This window comes from Pocillopora verrucosa, chromosome 2, assembly GCF_036669915.1.
Source record: "Pocillopora verrucosa isolate sample1 chromosome 2, ASM3666991v2, whole genome shotgun sequence".
NCBI classification, from domain to species: Eukaryota; Metazoa; Cnidaria; class Anthozoa; order Scleractinia; family Pocilloporidae; genus Pocillopora; species Pocillopora verrucosa.
In genome coordinates, this window is record NC_089313.1 from 19,188,902 (window position 1) to 19,211,618 (window position 22,717).

General features: G+C 35.8%; 1 protein-coding gene across 1 annotated transcript; it reads left to right on the top strand.

The window, feature by feature from the left end:
• The first annotated feature begins 235 nt into the window (after positions 1–235).
• Positions 236–19,117, top strand: LOC131790658 (synaptonemal complex protein 2). Its single transcript, XM_066162123.1, has 39 exons — positions 236–503; positions 1,470–1,553; positions 2,106–2,234; positions 2,414–2,506; positions 2,939–2,963; positions 3,552–3,637; positions 4,026–4,114; positions 4,535–4,572; positions 5,049–5,191; positions 5,713–5,765; positions 6,102–6,147; positions 6,588–6,698; positions 7,036–7,099; positions 7,590–7,712; positions 7,969–8,162; positions 8,496–8,693; positions 8,884–9,087; positions 9,304–9,370; positions 9,503–9,603; positions 10,638–10,818; positions 11,329–11,451; positions 11,962–12,117; positions 12,256–12,506; positions 12,783–12,869; positions 13,228–13,404; positions 13,697–13,772; positions 14,013–14,132; positions 14,481–14,506; positions 15,118–15,165; positions 15,380–15,455; positions 15,901–15,972; positions 16,329–16,407; positions 16,618–16,675; positions 17,091–17,185; positions 17,790–17,898; positions 18,091–18,149; positions 18,242–18,320; positions 18,588–18,653; positions 18,751–19,117. Exons 1-39 carry the CDS (start codon positions 294–296, stop codon positions 18,805–18,807), a joined length of 4,053 nt encoding a protein of 1,350 aa, XP_066018220.1. The 5' UTR covers positions 236–293; the 3' UTR covers positions 18,808–19,117.
• The last annotated feature ends 3,600 nt before the right edge of the window (positions 19,118–22,717 follow it).

Genomic DNA, 22,717 nt, shown 5'->3' on the forward strand with positions numbered 1-22,717 from the left:
TCATTTATTCGATATGCATCGTAGATGCGACAGTGCCTACGTCTGTGCGTGCGTACATACTTATGCGGCCATTTATGCCTGCTTGCGCATGTTCATACTTCCCATTGAAGTCATGAAATATGAAGCGTGGGAACGGCCAAATTTAACATTTTTCTTCAATTTTATTACGCTTTGTTGACTCGACATTAGTGGCGAAAATGCTATTTTTAATTTGCTTATAGACCCAGGAAGCAGATGCAAACTGAAACAGGAAAAGTCTTTCGAAGTATATTTTGGTGTAACGTGTCCAAGCCATGTCCAATATCCAAGTGTCCACGCCAGTATATTATTTAATACCAAATGTCATGCCAAATATGGAACACAACTGCTTGGCGGGAAATTTGTCTGTCACAGCGACACAGTCGTCTCCTGAGTATTGTGGTAGTTTCATTCATCGCGAGCAAACTATTTGGTCTTTTTTGTTAAAGGGACTAAATTTTTTTCTTTTCATGGATAAAGGAGTGGTAAGTAATTTTTTTGCAATTGTGTACAGAGAAGATGAGAATATTTATGTTGTGAGCTCACTTGCAAGCGATAAACAAATCGAGGTAAACCTTTGGAGCGTACGAAGGAGAGTCCAGCTTTGAAATAATTTTGTTAGTGCATTTCATATAGATAACAGTTCTAACCGTGATATGTGTTACATTCTTATTTTAAGTCCATAGGCTTGTTGAACTGCACTTCAAAAGATCGGTTTAATGAAATTTAATGAAAGATTTTTAGAAGATAGAATTTCTTCGGAACGAAACGTTTCCAAAACGAATTGAAAACTTCAGTGATACAAGTTTAAGCTTCCTTGTCACATAAAGTTTTAAGCCCTTACGTAAAAAAAAATTCCCCGTTTTCCTCTCTTTCCTGGCCATTTAAAAGGTAGCGAAGACCTTCTCACTAGGATTAGATGACTCAGTTGACGTAAAACAATAGCGAACAAAATAGGCAAAAGAACGAGGAAAACGATGAAAACAATAGGTTAATTAACCTCTTAGATATGAGGCGGTGCATGTATGAGACGTGTCTTGCGTCTCCTACACCAAGAAAGAGCCCCAAAAACGTTTCTTCAAACAAAAAAAAATATGGTTTTGTTTCCCTGTTTCATGTGGTGTTATAATTAACACTACTGCTGTTATGAAATAGACTCTTATTAATGATTCCTTGCATTGCGGCTTTCACTTTCCTGTCTTACTTCACGCCTCAATCAAGTGGATTATTGAGGAGGTATTTCATCTCCTTGAATTACTATAATTGTGAATTGTAGATCTTAGGTGAGAACTCTAACTCAGCGACGTTGTTCATTAAAATTAAGTTAATTCAGTCGCTTCAAATGCAAATTCAGTATCTTAAAAACATGTTCTTCTTATTGTTGCAATTTATGTTATGAGTTTGCCTTTCCCATGTACTAACAGTATTAATTTTCATGTTGTGGTTTGTAGGACTACTCAGCCAATGTGTGTCATGAGCTGCTTGAAAACCCTTGTGAGAGTTCAGTAAAAGAATTCTCTGAATTCATAACCAGGGTAGGAAACCTCAACCACATAGAAAATATGTCTACAAAGAAGCTGATACACCGCACCCATTCTGATTAGCTAAAAACTAATCCTTCAATGTATCACTAAGCTTTTTGCTTATGTTTTTATGATATCCACTTGTCATTATCTAGCCATCCTTTCTATCAATTTACTGGGCTAGTAACCTTCATGGGATGTTGGGGGAATGCACCCAAAAAGTTCATACATCTCAAGCTAAAGGCTGATGATTCACAAACTATTCTTTGGTTCTCTCAACTTTAAAATGATTGGGTTATTACACTGAAAAATGAAGAAAAACTAAAATCTCTTGCAAACATTGAGACTTGGTCACAGTTGTCTTTGGATCTAGAAGAGAAACCTAGTCAAAGACTTGAGGATGGGGTAGCTATTATCAGTATAGTATTGTTGAATGGGATAATTCCCTCTTAATGTTGCCTGTCGCAGTGTTATGAATGGTACATCATTGGTTTTGTTCCTCAGGGGATTCCTATCAATGCAATTTGGATGAACTTGCTTATAGTCATTCATTTTTTAATTCAGGAATTAAATTCAGGACACATTGCTCAGCTGTCTGAAATTTTCAAGAGGATCACTGACACCATTGAGAATCAGAAGGAGCCAAAGAATGTCAATCTGGAGAAGCTCTTTGACTTGGATTTTCATTTGATTATACCATTCATAAACAGTTTAGTCTTTGTTTAATAATATAATTACATAAAATTTCCCTCTGTTCCAAGTGTTTTTTTCTAGCTAGAGTTTAGCAGGACATTCTGTTTCAAAAACCTGCTTGATTTTTTGCATCAAAGATTTAAGTGACTTGAGCCTTTATTCTTTATGATATTATCCACCTCCCAAAAGTTCTTCATGTACTTGTTGATGGGGATGTTATCTGCACACCAGATGCATTGGAATCATTGATCTCAATGCTCACATTTATGACTGTAAGTAGCAAGTAAAATAATCTCCTTTTTTAAAGCTTTCAAATCAAGAATTGCACGCTTAAGAAGTTTTTTACAAAATTCTGGAAAAGCCTGGCAAGTTGCATGGTAATTTTCAGTTCATGGAAATAGTATTGAAAATATCAAAATATTAATAAAATGATGAATGAAAAAATTTGGAAGAATTTTCTATTCTTTTTTCCAAACAACAACAAGTCCTTAGTTACAACCAATGGGATTGAAGAATTTTTAGTCTCAAGCCATGTGATTTGATTTGCAACCCTTATTCTGAAATTTGAGATAATGGTTTGGATTAAGTTTGAAGAAAGTAATAATTTTGTGCGCAAACTTAAGAGAAATAGTAATGATAACAGTGATGATAATGCCAGCTGACCAGTGATGCCATATTTTCAAATATTATTGTTTTTATTCCAGGCAACATGTGAAAAGCTTCCTTCAGGTAAATTAATTTGCCATTCTTTTGGTCCATGTTCTTCATGAGGTATTAAAATTTTATTTGTAAAGGATACATAGAGGATAATACAGGCCCCACAGAGATACAAAATTTCTTATTCAGTGTTGAAAATATTTCAGGAGTGAGCCAACTGAACCAATAAAATATTTTTTAACAGGAGAAGAAAAATTTTGTATCTCCAAGCAGCCATATAATATTTTATTTGTATTATATCATCACTAATGAAATACTTAATCATTCCAAAAGACACAAATGTAACCATAGCAACAGTTATATTTTTATGTGTGAAGAAATGTTATCTTCATGCATGAAGATATCATGTTTTTGCACAAAAGCTCAATTGGTATTTTATTGGTGTTTCTATAATAATATGAAATAATTAACTTTCCCAAGAGCACCTTTCTATCATGATGACTTTGTGTAAAATTTTTGGAAAAGGAAGGTCCAATGTTCTCACAACAGCAAGGACCACTGTTGTGCACTATGAACATTTCAGTTATTAATTATTAGCATTGAACTTAGTTTTTGAAAATAGTTATCCTGTTGTATTATTATTGATTTTTCTCATTAAAGGCAAGGAAAAGTTGGTTTCAGTTGTCCCACACTTAATTTGTGATATCATTGCAAAAGAGAAAAAAAGCATTGGTTTGAGTATTGAGGTAAATCTTCTCATTTGCATACCTGTCAAGTACCATAGAATGTTATGAACAATGTTCATATAGCACTCTTCATTTATATTCACCAGTAGAATAAAACAGGTAATGGCCAAACATTTTCACTCTCTGAATATAATTTCATCTGTATTTAAATGTCATTGTGATTAGTGTAAATAATAAAACTAAATTCTTAGTTCAATAATGTGGTATAAGACTGACATAGCAAATGCCTTGGTGAATGAAATAGAATTACTGACTCACTGATTGACTAGGTGCCTCACACTGTTTGACTGCAATGCTTAATGACCCACTGGTTGATTAGATCTACTGACCAGTCAGCTGTTTGGAGGCAGGAGGCAGACAGTCTGACTCAATTAAGTTGTTTTTTCAGGCTGTGAAGCTAACAAATATGATTCTTGGAGATGAAGCTAATCATGACTTGGATCCATCAGATGCTGTGTGTCTGGCTTCCAAAGAATTGTATGCCTGTTCAACATAATTGAATAACAAAAACTGATCAACAAGGATAGTGATCACTCTGTATCAAGTGTCACATGTATTAGGAATGAAGCAAATTGATCAAAAAATTGATGGTTAATGAAAAATTATGTAATTATATAGGCAAGTGTTAGCAAATGGTAAAAATTCACCTTTTAAAAGCAATGATTATTTTATATTAGGGCTAGAGCAGGTGGTTTTGCTTTACTTTTCTACTGGTTCTCAGTGGATTAATGTCAAGAATATTAAGGAAGACACTTACAGGTATTATAGTGAGTGATATTTAGGAAGATCACAAGAGATTGTTCTAATAGCTGCTGCTCCTTTTCACATTGATTTCTCTTGATACTTGCTCAGTACTCAAGCAATTTTGTTGCATTCACTTTATTTTTCAATCTTCAGAGAGGATAATATGGAATTTCTGCTTGTTAGCGCTGGAGGTAATTGCATTTTTCCTTCTGTATTTTTGTAATGTTTGCAGAAATAACCGTTATAATAACACATTTTGTCTCTTTACAAATGATATCTGACCTATCCTGGCAAGAACCCATCTATGTGGAAAAAAAAAACTGGGAACTAAAAACTGCCATTTATATACCACTTTTATGAGTGAATCTTACACATATCACTCAAAGGAAATACAAGTCTGACTGTTACTAGAGTAGACAGTGGCTGGAAAGTGGCACAGGAGTGAACATATCAAAATTTTGGTTGTCAGTTAAAGAAGTTAACAAATGAAATGGGCCAGTATATGAATTTAAGCAATTTCTAATTTTAATTTTCTATTAAAATTAAAAGAGTGAATAACGTTAATGTGAAGTGTAGATAGAATATGATATAGCAAAGAATATGCAAAGGAGGATTAAAAAATTACAATCTGAGTCTCTCTGTGTTTTGATTCTTTTGAAATATTTAGATTTTGAACTACAAGCAGGAATGGTTGAGCTTATTGTTCGTCTCCTTCCATGTGCCAGCAGATTCACAAAGGCTCCACAATACTTCATAGATAAATTTGTTTCTCAGGCTTTCAGAGAAATCAGCATGGAAGACTTTGAAGCAGTAAGTCTAAGATTGATTTTAAGTTAAATGATTTAAATTTTGAAATTTGTACAAGCTTGTTCAAGATTCAAACTTGTGTCCAATTTTTTCCCTTTTTCTTCAGAGAAGAGAGGATTAATTATCATTGTGCGATTGCGCTAATTACTGAAACTAAAGAAAATAAAATAAAAAAATGATATTAATTGCTTACACTAACATACTGGTATATTCAATACATTTTAAATCCTTGGATGAGGGCTCCCCCCTTCAAATTTGTGCTCTTTCATCAATCAACTTTGAAAATTTATGCCCCATTGTCATTTGATAAGTGCTTCATCCTCTTCCCTTAGTTTTATGAAAGAGTACAGATTCAAAAAAGTGTGTATATTATATCATTTTGGCTGTATCAAACTTATAGGACATTTTTCAATTATTCTGTACTTGTTTTAGTTTGTGAAAATGTCATTTAGACTAATTTTGTAGCTTACCATCTCCATAATCCTCATAATTAAGGCTAATTGCTAAATTTGCTTCTTTGGTAGGGTTGTAGGCACTTTCTAAACACTTTGAATGAAAGTCAAAAGGAAAAGCGAAGGTATCAGAAGTTTCCTTTGATTGTATTTACTGGTATGATGTCATGCACATTAACGTCTTTGAAATATGTATGGGAAGCTCTTTTCAAATTGGATTGTGACCAATTCAAGTCATATTCATTCTCATCTTTAATTTTTTTTTGTTTTTTACTTATAATTACATAATAGGAAAAAACCCAGAATACAAAGGAAAATAAAATTGTGTTGTAAATTTTAACATTTTGGTTGGCTGAGTGAGTGTTCAAGAGAAGATGAGCAATAGATTATTCACATGCAGTGGTATGACTCAGGTGTCTTTGTTCACCTTTGGGAATAAATCTTATTGTTTCCTTTGGCAGTGTGACCTCAATTCCATGTTATTCAGCTCACTTTGGAACACTACAGGTTTGTTGGGATATTTTGCAATTATATTGTGTTCTGCTTATCATTACAGGAATTAGAAATGGATCATGTTGTCAGTGGTATTGAGCAAATAACTGGAAGTCATTTTGTATCAGAAAACTGGCTTTCAGTTAGTTTGTATAGATCAATTTAAATGGACAGGATTATTGTTTTGGTGACTTTTGTGATTAAAAGTTTTAAAAGGGTCAATAAAAGCATATTTCTAGCAAGTTGACGAAGCTCACTTACCTTTAAGTAAATCAAAATCAGTTATGACATGAGAACAGAGCAAGAAATAAATATATTGCAAAATTCAGTGTGCTGAAACTATAAGGGATTGGAGACTTTTAATACAATGATAATTCTTCTTTATTTGTGGTTTTCAGGAAATTATAACTTATTGATGTGATATCATGTTTGTTGTTCTTCTTTGGCAACCATAGGTTTACCAGCCAAGCTATGAGAAAATAAAGGATTTTTGGATAGATTTTAACTATGGTAGTGAGTCCATCACACTTTTTGTTGAGGAGAGAGACAGAGGTGGAAATTACAAGGTATAAAGATGGTTTTTTTTTATTATTTAATTATTCTGTATTCAACCTATTTCATTCAAAGTTCCATCCTTGTATGCTACCCTAGGTATTTGGATTGGTGGAAAGCCACTATAATCAGCTCATGATGGTTACCCTTTCATCTGGTTCCAAATATTCCATTGCATGAGCCAAGTACAGTATGGATAGAAGTACAATATTTTAGAATTTTAGTTAGTTGTATTGTTACATTGTTATAGTTGTAATCAGGCTGCCTAGTATGGAGGGCCTAGCCCATTCTACTTTGACTGGGCAAAAGTGCTGGTCTAATGTTGGATGTCTGTTTTCCACTGTTATCTAGGAAGGTAGCTCATGGGAGACAGTACTCATTAAAGCAGGAGATGTTGAGGACTATCGGATCAAAGGTAAATTATTATATTAATGCCAGACCTACAAGTAACCTACCTTTTGTTGTAATTGCACATTTTACACTACCCTTAATCACTATCATACAAGGGAGACCTAAATCATTTAAAAAATTTGTAGTAAGCTATAACTCACTCAAAATACATGTGATTTTTGGGCCCTATTAAACATGCCACAATGTTAATAATGCAATGGACACCTAAAAACAGTGCAATAATTCTTTTATCTGATCAATGTTACTGAAGAGCCCACAGAAATTTTGCACTCAGCTTCAACTAAATATTTGGTCACAGGGGAGGTTGGTATTGACTGTTTGCATACTTGCATATGATTCAGGTCTAGAATGAGAGCAAGGTGGTGTTTCAAATTAAAAAAATAATAACAGAAGGGAATCTTTTGGTGTTTCTTGAGTTTACTCTCATTGAATGTGACTTTAACTTTACATGATTCTATTTAATTAGATTGACAACAATTTCTTTCACTGCCCAGATTTAGAAACAAAGAAAGATGAGGTTGCCCTCCTTTTAAAACTAAAGCATGCAGCATCTGAACTTGTTTCCTTTGGACCTCAATTTGACAATCAGTTTGTCAAATTTTCTTTCAGTGGAATTTATATCCTTTCAGTTGAAAAAATTCCGACAAATGTAATTATTGTGTTTTTTCCTCTAGAGGATGCACTCATTATGCTTCTAGTTTTGTTTCGTTTAAGTTTTTGATGAGGGTCTGGTCCCAATGTGTAATCATCAGTTTGGATATGAGATTTCTCTACAAAACTTAAAGAGCTTTTAATTATGGTAAGTCACAAAAGTTTTTTCTTTCAATTGTTAAATGGTTGACAACTTTTGTTGCCTTTCTTAACTCTCTCAACTCACTAACCTTCTGACATCTGTATTAAAAAAAATTATGGGAAGTCCAAAGTTTCCACCCAGTAGTGACTCAGATGTGAGCTTGACTCCTTCAACAAAAGCTTCAGTAGCCATGAATCCTGTCTGCATTAAAAGTACACAAGTAGAGGTTACATGTGTTTGGCCTGTCATGCCTACAGCTACCTTGATGTCGCAGGTGAGAGACTTGTTGAAATTAAATAACTGATAATTGTTTAAAGTTGGTTCAATGGGATCATATTAAGCTGAAATGTTGAAGGTTCTGAATGGATTATCCAGTAACTTAAACTGAGTTTATTCCAGTATGTCCTTATCAGAACCACATTTTTGCTCTGCTTATGCACTGCTTTGTATTCTAATCTGGACTTAGAACATTATTACTACACTGATCATGATCATACAGATACTTGTTGTAGTAATTAAATGATTTCAAAGTTCTAATACTATCACCTCAGATATCTATATAAAGGAGGACAGTGTAATTAAATTATACTCTTTTTTTACTGCTCAGGCCAAGAAGAAGGAGTACAGATTTAACTTGGATGAATCAAGAGTTACAAATTCCCACCAAAGTGGTAGTAAACCAACACAATTATCTGTTAAAGCTGGGAATATGTTGCATGATTCAGACAACAGCAGTGCCCACACTGAAGAGGAAACCACAAGAAAGCCCATTAAACGAGCTTCTAAGCGTCTACAGGCCAAAGAGGCAAGTTTTTTAATTCACAACCAAATATGTATTTTCTTATTCTTTTTTTTAATTATTTTTTCATTTTTTTCCTTTTTAGAATGTGTAGATATTCTCTAAATGATGTCAAAGTTGGAAAACAAATATTTTCCTTGTCTTTTTGTGCCCCCTCTCTCTCTCACTGTCTGTTTACCTCCTGTTCTCATTTCAGGAACAAAGAAGAAGTGACAGTTCCACTGATATTGACATGAGTAAGAAAAACTTTTTAGAGAAATCCTTACCAACAGCTTTTAATGTAAGCAAGAGATTGAAAGCCAGCAAAAAAAAAGAAGAGTCGTTATCAAATGGTGCAAAGACCTACCAGGGTATTAGAGAGAAAGTTTTCTCTACCAGACATTCTTATCCATTGGTTGAGGTAAGTGTACACTCTTTAAGTTAATTTATACCTGATCAAGGAAGAACTGAGTGATGAATGTACCAGTAAATTCATCCCTATCCCTAGGGGTATCCCTTTCTTAGCCTGAAGAGTTATTAAGCCTGAGCTCTGTCTAGTAACATCAATTCATTATTCATGCATTTTGAATAATTTCTATTTTCTTTCTGGCACTTTTTGTATCATTCCTCTCTATAGAGCCAAAAGAAAATCATTGGCACATTACCCATGGTGACTCCAGCAAGAAGGCGAGACCCAAGATCTGGTAAGAGGAGAATTAGGTCATGCACCCTTGTACAAGTAAAGGGTTATAGAAGCAGGAAAGCAGAAAACACAAAGCTATCATTCAGCTCCTCATCAAATGTATTTTCTGAAAGTGACATTTCTTCCAATCAAGGTGAAGCTCCAGGAGATGCAAATAAGAAGACAAATGACAAGAGGAAAGAAGAATCTCTGGACATTGTTCAAGACTCTTTACCACTTGCTGATAGCATAGAGGTGTGTTAAACTGTTTTCTTTTTGTGGTGTTTACCTTTTGATCAGAATGCTTGGATATACATTGTTGATAATGACTAAGTGAGAGGGCTGAATGGGAAAATAGCTGGCTCAAGGTCATGACATACAGACTGATTTCATCAGGCAGACAGTTGCTTAATTTTCCCCTGCCCTGTTCACGCCATTGCATATAGGACTGCTCATGATGTTTTTCAAAATTTGCATGCAGTGGGTCAGAGGGATCCCTGATGGCCACCTTAACTAGTTGTCAGTGTTACAGTTAATGAAACAGAGTGGGACTAGCTACTAGCAATTCAGAGTAGAACTATGCAAGTCCAACTGAATTGGGTAAAAGCAACAGGAAGCTGTGGCATTTCTGTTCATAATGGTAATAGGACGTAGTGGAGTCCAATTTGTTCTGTAATCATATGAGTGATTAACAAAATTGGATGACCACAAAGCGGGAGTCCAATTTGTCAATCATGAGTATGATTACCAACAGAATTGGACGACAAAAATCCTGTTACCAATTAATCATAATCATTACAATTTCTGAAAACAACAAATACAATTAGGTCAAATATCTCTGGTGGAGACAATGTCTAGAGTAAAAAATTCTCCATTTTGGAAATTCCTCAATTTTTTTTAAGGATAAGTGATTGTTGCTGTGGTTATTGTGATTAATTCTGTGATTGGTGGATTTGGCTGAGAGGGTTTAGTATAATTGGCTACCTCAACTGTCCACTTACAGATGTGTGATTACAGCCAATTGACTATACTGTCCGATTACAGCTTTATTAGTGAAAAAATAAAGCAGCTAATGCACCAATTGTGTTTGAGGAAATTGTAATGGTTATGATTACCGGTAACCAACTAATTGTGTATGGAGCAATAAATTTATGAGCAGCAACCTGCAATTTATACCCCCACCAAATATTAAGCTATAGGAGTTGATGATTCAGGCAGTAGTGAACTATTCATCGGTGGTAGTCAGTCCATCATTGCAAAGTACCTGTTCTCTTATTATGTATCCGAAGGATGAAAATGAATTTAATCATCAAGATAAGACAAATAAAGAGGGAAGTCTCAAGAAAAAAAAACTGGAAAAGAGGCAGAGTAAGTCAAAATCAATGGCTGGTAACACCCACAAGATAAAAGAACCAGCTGCATTGCAGCCACCTGAAGAAAGTAAAAGGAAGCAACGCACGAAGTCAGAAGGTGAATGCTAAACTGAATCTGTTTTATTTAGAAAGTCAATTTTGACCCGCTTAGTGGACCACAAGATCATTTTGATAGTTACCATCAGTGTACAGGCATCTGAGTTAATTGTTCTGGTCTCAAGCCCTGACCTGGTTAATGTTAATTAATGTTTTCGTCTTTTTCTTAAAAAAGAAACCCAACTTTCGCAGCTTCTCTTTCCACCCTTGAGAAATGGAAAGGGGAAACAAGATAAAATGCAAGGGTAACCAGTGATTTACTGGTTCCACGCCTCTAGTAGCTTACTGTTGAGAAAATCAGGATAATCTCTTGTGAAATGCCCCACTGGCTTATTACAACCGATAAATTTACTTTTCTACCGTTCTCGGCTTTCTTCATTTACAATTAGGTGCTTTTGGATTTAGGAACTTGATAATTTTAATAAAAGAGAGAGGTAAGACATGGTAGTGCTTTCGCCTGTTTGTCTTAACGTATCTGGAAGTCACGATTTCCACCCTTTTTGCTCTTCAGGATTAAAAAAGGATAGACCTGCAAGGAGTAAGGTTTTGGTGCCAGATCCAGCAAAGAAACATCAGAGAATTAGTGATGTTGTTTACGATGAAAACAGGATTGACATGGGCAAATATAAAACAGGTAATGATATCCCTAAAAATCAAGGTAAGTGTACGCCCTATACACAGGTCCACTAACAAGTGTGTAAATACTTTGCCATCCATGTCCTATCGGTTCGAGCCGTAAGTTGCGGACCAGCAACTAGGTGGATATTTTTTACCTCTCTACAACTGTCTGACATGTTTTAGAAATCGCATCTATTCGTGTACTCCTGCTTCAAATGAAAGACGCACATTGAAAATGAAACAAGTTGATTTCAAAATCACGAAAAAACGAGAACGATTGGCGATAAGTAAGAAGAGAGTTTGGCGACGAAATCGCTATGAAGTTTTACCAGCCGTACATGTAGAGCAGAGTAACGCCCACTAAATTGACCAATAATAACTAGAGTAGTAACTGAAAGATAGGACAAAACATTTAACAATCTCAGTCAATTAAGTTTTCATTTACACGTTTTCAGTTTAAATATTCTCTGTAGTTGTTGTCACAAAATTGAGGACAGGCTTGTTCATATTTTGATATTTTGTATAGGGGCGAATGAAGACGCTACCAGTAGAAGACGTTCGCAAAGCACTAAAGTACAAAAGAAGCAAGCTGCATCTCATGTTTTTGCCCTCAAATCCACAAAGGATGCTGATGATGAGGATGATTACCTTCAAGAAAATCAGTATGAGACGGTTTTGGATGGTACAGTAAATCTCAATTATTGTTTAATGCATGTTATTACCCCAAAGCATTCCTACTGAAATATTTCGAAAATGAAAAGCTGCCATAAACCAACAGTTTCCCATCTATTATTTACTTTATCTTCTTATTATGTTGTAGATTATGAACTTGAAAGCAGTGATTATACTACAGAATACTATCAAGAGGCTGAATATGGAACGTCTTCACCGGTTGTTAAAGTCGATAATGCATCTCAAAGGCATAAATCATTGGAGGAGGATTTACTCATCAGTCCTCATGATATGGATGATTATGCAAGATTCGACCATCAAAATACAAGAAAGCCAGTTACGAAGAAATTCAAGATAGAAAAGGACAGGATAGAAATTCTGAAAAAGAAAAACAGCAGGGTATGTATAGAATTTGTGGTCACTCATTGTACTGTGTCATTTCACAATGATCCTTAAAAACAATTAGAAAGTGAAACCAAAACTGCGTTTGGATTTGATAACATTTTTAATCTGTATATAAACTTTGTGGCTTCTTGCTGTCGGTCATTCTCTATTGATTGAATCGCTAATTTCAAGTTTGGAAAATGCTTGCCATCATGGTATGTTCTACATACCAGGTTCCCGTTAAAGTAAGGGACGAAGTTCTTTTTTACTGAGAGTGCTTTTTCGTTTTAGTTTTTGCCAACCCCGAAGTCATGTGAAGGGTCAGGTGACAATTGTAAGGGAGAAGAATCTCAACGCAGCCCAATGAACCTCTCTAAGGTAGAAAACCTTGGTTGCTTTCATCACATCTTCTAGCTACAAATAGTTTATTTCAATCCCAGGGAAGTTTGGCTCTGAAAAAGTTGTTAAAGTTCTGCCTTCCAAAGACATTGTTTGAATTCAGTTTTACCACAATGGAAATGTTGTCTTTACTTAAAGGCACTTAATAGTCCACGACCAGCAGTCTTACCTGTATAAGTGGTAAATGAGTATTCCCTCCGAAAGCTTATTTTTTCATTCTCTTTTCATATTTTTTGCAATTAAAGAACGGCTATCCAGACTTCTGCCCATGATATATTCTTCAACTTGGCTGGTTGCTCTAACGTAAGAGATATTTTTAAACCTCCCTCTGTTCCAGATTACTCCCATAGGCGAGGCTTCAGAAGCAAGTGACGTTACTGAACAAGACGAAGATAAAGAGAAGGATGTTGAAGTTAAAGCTGACTCCGCTAATAGCGATATTGAAATAGATTATAACTTCGACATAAATATGACACCAATTTATAGACGTAAATATAGGAATGAGCAAAGATTGGTAAGCTGATGTACATCAAGGAACTTAAGTCACCAATGTGGCGCTTTATTGATTTCATTTTATCGTTGTTGTTGTCGTAGTTAAATTATGTCATCTACTTGGAACAATATGCGACAATTTAAACATTTGTTTGAATTAGTCACATAATATCCCGGCTTCTCAGGACGGCCATCTTTCCAATCCTCTCCGTCCCTGACGGATGACATTTATTTATTTAAGTATAACTTCTTTAGAGTTTGAAAGTTAAAAGACTCTAGAGAGTTGTATCTATGTTCGGTTTTCATTTTTTAAGGCTGGAAACAATACGCAGCTTAGCTCCAGTGAGGGAAGGTTAGGTTTGAAGCGTGTTGTGTCTCGAGATGACTCAGGTATTTAAACCTCTGATTATTTTTCCTAGCTAGCTTTGATTAATATTCATCTTAAAATGTCTCTGAATTGTAGAATCTAAGAATGGCGCCATCGGTTTTTGTTAACACCATGCCTTTTCCAGTTCTTGATAAACGAAACTGCATCAACACTGTGGGTTAGAAAAGTACAGAAAATATTTATGCAATATTTTATCTTTGAATGTAAAATGTGAGAATGATTTGTTTGTCTCCTACCTTTAGGAATTGGCGAAACACCTTTCCAAGGAAAGCAGACAAAAGTATCCAAGAAAAAGTCTTTGAGACAAAGGCCTCTTCAAGTCTCTGTTGTAAAGACACCGATCACGCCAAGATCAGAACTAGGTAAGACGTTGGCAAATTATGCCAAAATTTTAAGATTATGGTTCATCTTATATCTTGCGATATGCAACCTAAGTGACAAAGTGGCATCTTAAGGCGAAGTCTTAAGAAGAAAAGCCTTTCGACTACTAAAATGGTCACATTTACTGATGAAAGTTTTAAGTGCTTACTGGTGTACCAACTGATTTGAAAGATTTATTTCGATACGTGTTCTTTTCAGATGGAGCAAAAACTACAAATAAATAACTTAACACGCTCTTTTTCACCCGTTACATTATGACAACCCAACCTCCTTACTCTCGGTTTGCTATGTAGTTTGATTTATTTATTTTACCGCTATTGTTTCCACAGATAAGGATAACTGTGCAGATGTTGAGGTTCGTAACCTAACAAGTGCCTTTTTCAAAGTATTTTTGTATAAAAGTGAACCTTAGTGAATTATTTAACCCTTCCTCCTTTCCCTATGCTGACTCGGCAGACTCGATCATAACTTGGTTGCCGAATTTAAAGCTGGACCCTTCTCTTTGACCTCAAGTGTAGCTGCTAGTGGCACCGAAGAGTATGGTTTAGACTATTTGCATCTGAAATTTATAGTCTATACAATCTCATTGGCGATGCGCCCTTTATCCAAAATAACCTTTCTTTTCACTTCGAAGAAACTCCTATGTTGAGTTAGTCTTAATTGGGATATCGGAGTCAAGACGTGCACCGAACAATGCCCCCTCCTTCCCTTTCGTAAAGCGGTTGGACTCATCGTGATTCGCTCTGTATTGGGTTAGACCATAATTACTATATAAGCAAAATCTGCGAGCATTCGTCGGAGTAAAGGATAACCTTGTAGTAAGAATGTGGTAGCAATGAAGCGACAGGTCAGTCAGAATTCCACTGTTGCGTGTTTTTGCATGCATCATGAGGAGCGAGTCAAGTTTTGAAAAACAGGGTTAATGTGTTACACTGAATTTTTCTATATGCTATTATTTGACTGTAGAGGGGAAAAGAGTCCGCCTCATCCCAAGAGTCAGGAAAGGAAATTATGGTTGGTGCATAAGGTTTTAAGAGCTCTTCAGCATATTTAGTAATAAATAATATTTAGTGATAAACGTGCTACTTCTAAAGAAATGACGAAGTCTTTTACATGCTTTCCGTGGTTCCACGATTTGTTTGTTTGTTCTTGCAGTCCCACGTTTAGCACAGAACATCTTGAATTTCAGTTGGTTAGTAAAAGATTTCTGTTTTAATAATTTCCACAGGTTAGAAAGCGAAAGAGGAACTTCTTTGAGTGGTCACGATCAGGCCCCAGCTATCCTGGTGGCGCATCTCTTACAGGTATACATGCTCTGTAATGAGAACTGTCGCATCGAAAACTCCGGGGAAAGGTCTACGACATTTTGAGAGAGGTTTTAGATGGGCTTAGAGATAAGTCAAGGGGAGCTTGACGTATGACAGATGCAGGGCGAGTTGGGAGAGGGATTGAAAATCGATTCGAAACGAACTGATGAGAAATACACTCGATTTAATAGCGAAATATTTAAGTATCCACGGATGCAGTCTTCTGATATGTTGATGTCTGAGTGGATCGCTGAATATTTCGCCACCATATCATGAATAGGTACCCTCCAGTTTGTAAACAGTTTAAATTTACAGACCACACAGTTCAGCAGACAAGAGCACACATCTGTGATAGTATCAAAGGACAAGTGTGTCTCATTATCCATGATATGATAGATATATTTTACAGCGTTTTATCCATGATATATTTTTTTACTCTCAGCGAAGAGTACTGAACATAGAGAAGGCTGGTATAGTCGAAGTTTTTACAGGCCAAGGAAACTTTCCTATGAAGGTAAATTTGTGGCATGAAACGGTAGCACTGATACTGGTAACAGAAATTACCGGTGTCTAATACAGCGCATTTCGATTAGCAGTCTCACAACCAGAGAGTCAAAGTTATCATAAAGTTCTTCTCGTGAATTAAAAGCATACAACCCATGTTTACTGTTCACTAATCAGATCCGTTTGACGAGCTAGTTCTGGCTATTCGGGAACAAGCTGGGAACCTTTCTTTTCGGAATGAACATTTTGCTGTACATTAATTAACCAATGAATCCCTCCTACGGTTATATTTATCGTTCAGTCATTACGTCAGACGAAAATCCCCTTTTTTCCATTTTTTGACTAACAGAAATAAAAATGTTTTAGCTTTATTAGAAAACAGAGAAGAGCCTGACGAAGAAGAAGATGATGGTGAAGAAGAAGAAGAAGAAGAAGAAGAAACCAGGTTTGTGAACTGATTTAAGCTTTGTTTGTTTGTTTGTTTCAATTTGTTTATTTTTCGTGGTGAATGGTCGACCACTATTTACACAGAAGAGCGAAACGATAGAAGGGGAAACAAGACAAAGTATAGATTCCCCATCAAGATTTATCTGGCAAGATTTCTGTAAACTTAGCAAAACACTCCACAAAAAGTTTGATTTCTTTTCCTTCAAAGGAAAGAGGTACAGGGACTGATCAATTTTGCCGGACGAAAGATTATGAAAGCAGTTCGTGTAAGTAACGATTTCTTTGTCCAACTTTTTTTTTATTTGATCCCGATTCGCTTCTACTTTTCCCTGGACGACGTCAAGATGTCAGAAAAGGATAAAACAGGCAACTTAACTCCCAGGGAAAATGCAGGGTTGCGGTTTGAGAGTAGCGGTTGGTATTGCATACTACGAGTAATCTTACTTAAGATATCGCGCACATTACGAAATGGCGCATTTTTCATCATGATCAGATTAAAGGTTACCAGAGAGGAGAACTCCCAACGTAGCATGCGAATCTATCTCCAGACACGTAAATGATGATATTTTTAAGGAGTAGTGGTTTCACTGTACTATTTTAAAAGTATCATTTGTTTGCCTCGTGATCTTCTCATTACGAAAAGGCTTTTGTTCTGTCAAGAAGGTGTACTCTTATTTTCAGAGAAAGCGTCTCATGATCCGGTCGTTTGTGAAGAAATCCAATGAGGTCATGTTTACCACCATTGACTCCCTATGGAGTCAAACACAGGCAGCCAGGTATATGTCATGCTTTGTTCACCTTGCAACCAAAATGTGTCGTAATTTGGTTTATCCTTGATTTTGATTTCATTTTTCGTTATCTTTGGAATAATCACAGAGTTTGAAACAAAGGAAAACCAAATTTGAACCATAGATTAAATCGAACTATAAAATATAAACTCTACCTGTTAATGCTTGCGTTCAGATTGTTGCTCAGGTGAAAAGTACTATACGTTGGATGTGTTTTGTTGTGCAGGAACCGTTATCATGGGGAAATTGTTTCGGGAGTGGTGCTAAAGTTTAAGAGGCCACGTCATAGCTGATGGGTTTTTCAAACTCAAATAGCAGATACTAGAATTTCCGAGTTTGTCATTTGCGAACCCTTTACTGTGCTGTTTTCTATCTTATATGGTTACTATTTCAAAGTTTCCATTTAAGGCGTTTTTAACTTTGTGGAAATACTTCGAAATAACATTGCAGCAGCTCGGGTGAATGCTGTACAAGTTGTGTTTGCAGCAGTTTAATTAATTTTGGAGGAGTTGGTCAACAGCTCAGTGTAGTTTTGATTGTGCGGCTGATGTGTTTTGTTTATTTCTTCACTGTTACTATTGTGATCCTATAGTTACGACAAATTGAGGAGCTGCAAGAACCAATTCTCAGAACAAGTTCAAGTTCTGGAGAAGGAAATTGATAAAACATCTGCAGTCGTAAGAGGAATAGAGGAAACCTTCGTAAGTGTCAGTTTGTGGTGATTGATTTCAAGGTACAATCATGACAATAACCTTTTTTCGTATCTCAGTGTATGTAGAAGAGAGCCATCTTTCCAAAAGAACCATGGTTGGGCCGATGAACGTTTTTTTTTTCAATATCGCAGTTGTGATGACCCCTTACTTATCTGGTTAGAACATTTCTTTGAAAATTAGAATGGTTTGGAAAAACAATTCAAGATCCTCAAGAACCAAAGACAGGTGGAAAACAAGAGGTTAGTAGGTAGTTCTTACTGTTACTCTTAGTACCCTTTACGTTTTTCGTCATGATAGACCTGATGGGTTCACACTCGATCTTCGTCTCAAGGTTCAAAGGCTTGGAACATCTTCAGGTTGTCATGGAAAGTGAACTCACAAAGTTGAAGCGTAAAAGAGAAGAACGAGAGGTATTTGCTGATCATTGTACGTTTTTACCACCCCTGTTACGTCTGAGGAGGTATACTTTCAACCTGCTTTGGGAATGGAAGTTTGTGTTTTTGTTTCATTATTTAAAGGTGAAGTTTCTCTTTGGTTAGGCTTGCTCAGCTCAACGAATTGACCATATGTTGATCAAACGAATTAATGAGAATGACTTTCTTCATATTATCAATTTTATTGAAAGGATATAGATTAATTAAAATTGTTGCTTAAAGTCATATAAATACTTTTAACAGATAGCAGTGCGAACTGAGATGGAAAACGAAATGGAAAAACTACAGAATAAATTTCTTCAAGACGCTGTGAGTAGACGATCGGATTCTCCAACAATTGGTTTTAATTTCACGTGTGTGCGGTGTTGATTTTTCCGCTAAAACTTCTTTATTTCTCTTTTATCAGCGCAAGCAGACAGAAGATTACCTTAAGATGACATTGAACACCTTACGCATCCTTTGACGTTACTACAATGAATTGTGCTTTTGGTCCAAGTGTGTTAAGAAAAGATGAGACTGTTCTCTTGGTGTCTTCCGCAAAGAAATGGCTGGTGTTTGACGATTTTCAGTATAGAGGTTCGAAAAATTATCGGGTCTTTTTGTATTACACATTGAAAGATACAAAATTGAAGCCAAAACAGAAAAATAAGCGAATGAAAAAAGGAAAACGTAGAACAAGTTAAACGGAGTGGTTTTATGAACCAGTTGTTAGTTTGGTTTTCTAATTTAAAGTTACTTCCTTCTCGAAATACGTATTGAAATGATTATTTAATTCTAGCTGAAACAGCTTCAAATATTTAATTGATTTATTTTATTTATACTTCAAAAAGAAAAAGTAAACTTATCTATTTTAAACACCTTTTCATATGGTTCTATAATCTCCTTCATTTAAGGGAATCACCGTCTCCAAACTTCTTACTGTGGGAGCTAACTTGTGACTCTTAGTTGACACTCGCTGAGTCTCCTCAGGCAGCAGTTTCCTCAACCATCCAATAACCCCTGAAGTTAACTGCGACTGAGTACTCAGGAGGAATAGTGTCCTTTTATAATTTTGCCTGTCCCCGCCATATATTTGGTTTACTCAAAAAGCTGCAGTTTACCTTTTTCAGTCACGCATACTCCTCAAAACCTATACCTCGGCAGAGGCCTTGCAATCGTTGTTGGTGCTTTTTCGAGAAAATTGCAAAATTTTTTGAATGGCACAAATTAGATCATCATTAGATCATGCGTAAGTTATCCACCTGATTATGCGATGGTTCTATGTTTGACCTTACTGGAAAGACTTTAAGTCCTTTTTTTTTCAAATCCCTGCATATTACTTTCTCATTGCGTAGTTTATTCTTCTTGATCACGATAGACCATCATTTAAGAGATAAGTCCATCATTTAAGAGAAAATTCGTTTATTGAAATAACATCTGGCAGTCGTGAGACTAAATTACATGTTTTAAAACAATAACGGATAATCTTTATACATACGATACATATAATTATGAAAATTGAACTATCAAGTGGCCTCGGCTACATGGTGCATAACAAATGAGTTCTTAAATCTGTTAGTCTTGATTAATGGAAACGAGTAAACTCTTTTATGGCTCCGTTCATGATTACATGGTCCACGCTTAGCTGGTAATAGGTTCCAAACTTTGTGTGTCTCGTTGACATCTGTAGTCTCGATCTGACTAAATAGCAGTTGATACAGAGCTTCTCTTCTTTCAAACAAGGTTCCAAGTTTTGCTTTAGTTGCTTCTTTGTAATTGAGGTCTGGAAAAATTATCCTAAGCCCTCTCTTCTGGATACGTTCCACCTCGTCTGATAAATACTGGGGCAAGCTTGAATGGAAAACTTGACAAGAATATTCTAAAACTGACCTGATACAAGCAGTGTTGAATTTAACAAGTGAACCATGTTCCACGTCAGCTTTTTTCAGTTGCTTCAGGAGATAAATGGGCTTTGATGCTTTTTGGACGATATTTTCGATGTGAACATTCCTTCTAAGATCTTTTGTGATGGTTACACCTAGAATCTTTGCTTGAGGCACTCTTTCAAGGTGCTGGCTGTTTAGGCTAATAAATTCTTCCGCGTCTGGCTGCTTACTGAAGTTAATGATAAGTTCCTTGCATTTACAGGATTCAATTGAAACTTATTTTCACTTGACCAATTGGCCACTTCGTGTATTGCCATTTCCTGTAGCATACTTGGGGATGACTTCAGATATTGAGGTGTCATCTGCAAATTTCCACATAGACATGGTTGGTTGTGAGATTCTTAAGTCATTAACCATGGCTCGAAAGAGCCATAGGCCAATTTTCGTACCCTTGGGGGATAGCGGCTGGGACAAGCTAAAAACTGGAGTAGTTTTCAGAACTGAAAACTTTATGAAATAAATTAATGAACTAAATTAAGGGGATAGAGCGTTGGAGTTCTGAACTTATTATCATCAAAATCAAAGTAGAGGAAAGATTTAGGAAAGATTTAAAATGAAAAATTATTAAATACAGCACAGACAATGTTGATGTGTTATACAGAGCTCCCTTGATTTACCATCTGTTCAGAACAAAAGAGCATTCGAAAGGCACAAATCCATAATTTTATTGTGTAGATCTCTGTATCCGTTCTCCTTTGACTAAGAAATTTCAACGTTGATAAAATTACATTGTGGGATTTTAAGCCAAACAGATGCTGGCAGTTTCAAGTGTATAGACAAACGTTTTTTAAACGATTAAAACATCTGCAAAGTGCTCCCATGCCTTCATGCTAAGCTATGCGCAGGTGAATCATTTCATGAACTTTTAAAAGTGGCTTATAGCCGTCAGTGCAACAAAGTAATCCGCATTCCAAGTCCAAGAGAAAAACATTCCCAACTTGTGTTAGTACTGAGACAGTTATGGAAAATTGAGTGGAACTGAAAATCAACTGAGTGCTTATGTTGTATCAGGTGTGAACACTATTAGTGTGAGCGCAGTTGTTTGGTGTGGGCGTGTTTAACGATGCAGAAACGTCCTTCAGAGATAACAAAAAACGAAGCTTTTGTCAGTCATCAGTTTATTTGATGTCTCCCTAAAACATAGATTATTATAAGGTATTCGATATCATGACAGGGGTGCGACTCGCTAATTCTTTAATACTCATTATAGAGCTTAATCTACCAGACTATTTTTAACTTTCCTTGTTTGACTCCTATTGACGAGCGCTAAGTCACAAAACAAATCGAAACAAAAGGATCACGTAGCAATTAGCTGTAAAGTTCATCGCAGATTTCTGTTATTTTTAATTCTTTTCTTCTATTCAAATGTAAAGGTCAGCCAGATCATCAATATGTCGTTTTGATTACTGTAAACGTGTTTGTTCGTGCTTTGTAAACTTCAATTTAATTTTTTCTCTCTTTTTCAACAGCATGGGTGATACCCTTTCATTTTTTGTCTTTGTTTTATTCACTTTATTTTTTGTTGCATTTACTAATTGACCTAAAAAGACATCATAGACCTTAAGGCTATGTTGAATGCGACGGAAGTTCACAGCTTGAAGCAGCTTAAAATGGCTGATAGTAATTTTAGTCTGATAAATCTTTTATAAATGCTATCGCAGATCTATCTATCGGATCTTTTGAAGTCTCTCTGTTTGACCTCAACTGTCCTAAATGGCTCCAAGCCCTCCAGCTCCTGTCGTACTGACTGTGAGGGGCTTTGATAAAAATCGTAACATTGTGAATAACAGTAATTAACCGCAGAATGGCTCTGGAACAAGTCGACGTGACTCAACAGTAGAGGATTGAAAAGAGAAATTGGCGATATTTTCAATAAAAATTCTAGTCCAGTGTCTGGGTGCCAGATTCGCATTCGCATGACAAAAAAGGCTCAGCTTAGTCTCTGCTCTGCTCTTGAACTTGAGCTTACAGAATCAATAGAAGGATTTCAAACATAACCGCAAATTAATCTGGTCGAGATTAGTCCATCTGTATCGCTATTTTTATTTACCATCTGTTCAAGACTAACTTAGAGAAGGGAGAGACAAAAAAGATTTCATGCTTTAACTCAATTAAGGATCTTCTCCCTTTGGGCTCTGAAAATGTTTGGAGCTGACAAAACCGTCAGTCTAAGAGTTTTCGATCAAACAGATGGTTTTAGTCACGAGTAAACAGTATCAACTTATGCTGAGAACAGCATCCCTACAAATGCAACAAAATTGTCAATAGACAACCAAACTGTGAAAAAAGTCAGTGACTCGCTATACTGACGTGAAAGGCCAGGGGAAAATGCAAAGATGGGATACTGCTTAAAAATGTCTGCTATAGTATTAATGTTAAAAATCCATTCATTATCTTGTCAATGAGATCTATGACAGTTGACTTTTTTTTTTTTTTTAACCAGGAATC

Excerpts from the sequence above, each read along its gene's own strand:
- LOC131790658 (XM_066162123.1), top strand. The coding sequence starts at position 294 with ATGTCCAATATCCAAGTGTCCACGCCAGTATATTATTTAATACCAAAT. Across the intron at positions 2,507-2,938 it reads CAATGCTCACATTTATGACT|GCAACATGTGAAAAGCTTCC; the intron begins GTAAGTAGCAAG and ends TTTTTATTCCAG. Across the intron at positions 15,166-15,379 it reads AGTCAGGAAAGGAAATTATG|GTTAGAAAGCGAAAGAGGAA; the intron begins GTTGGTGCATAA and ends TAATTTCCACAG.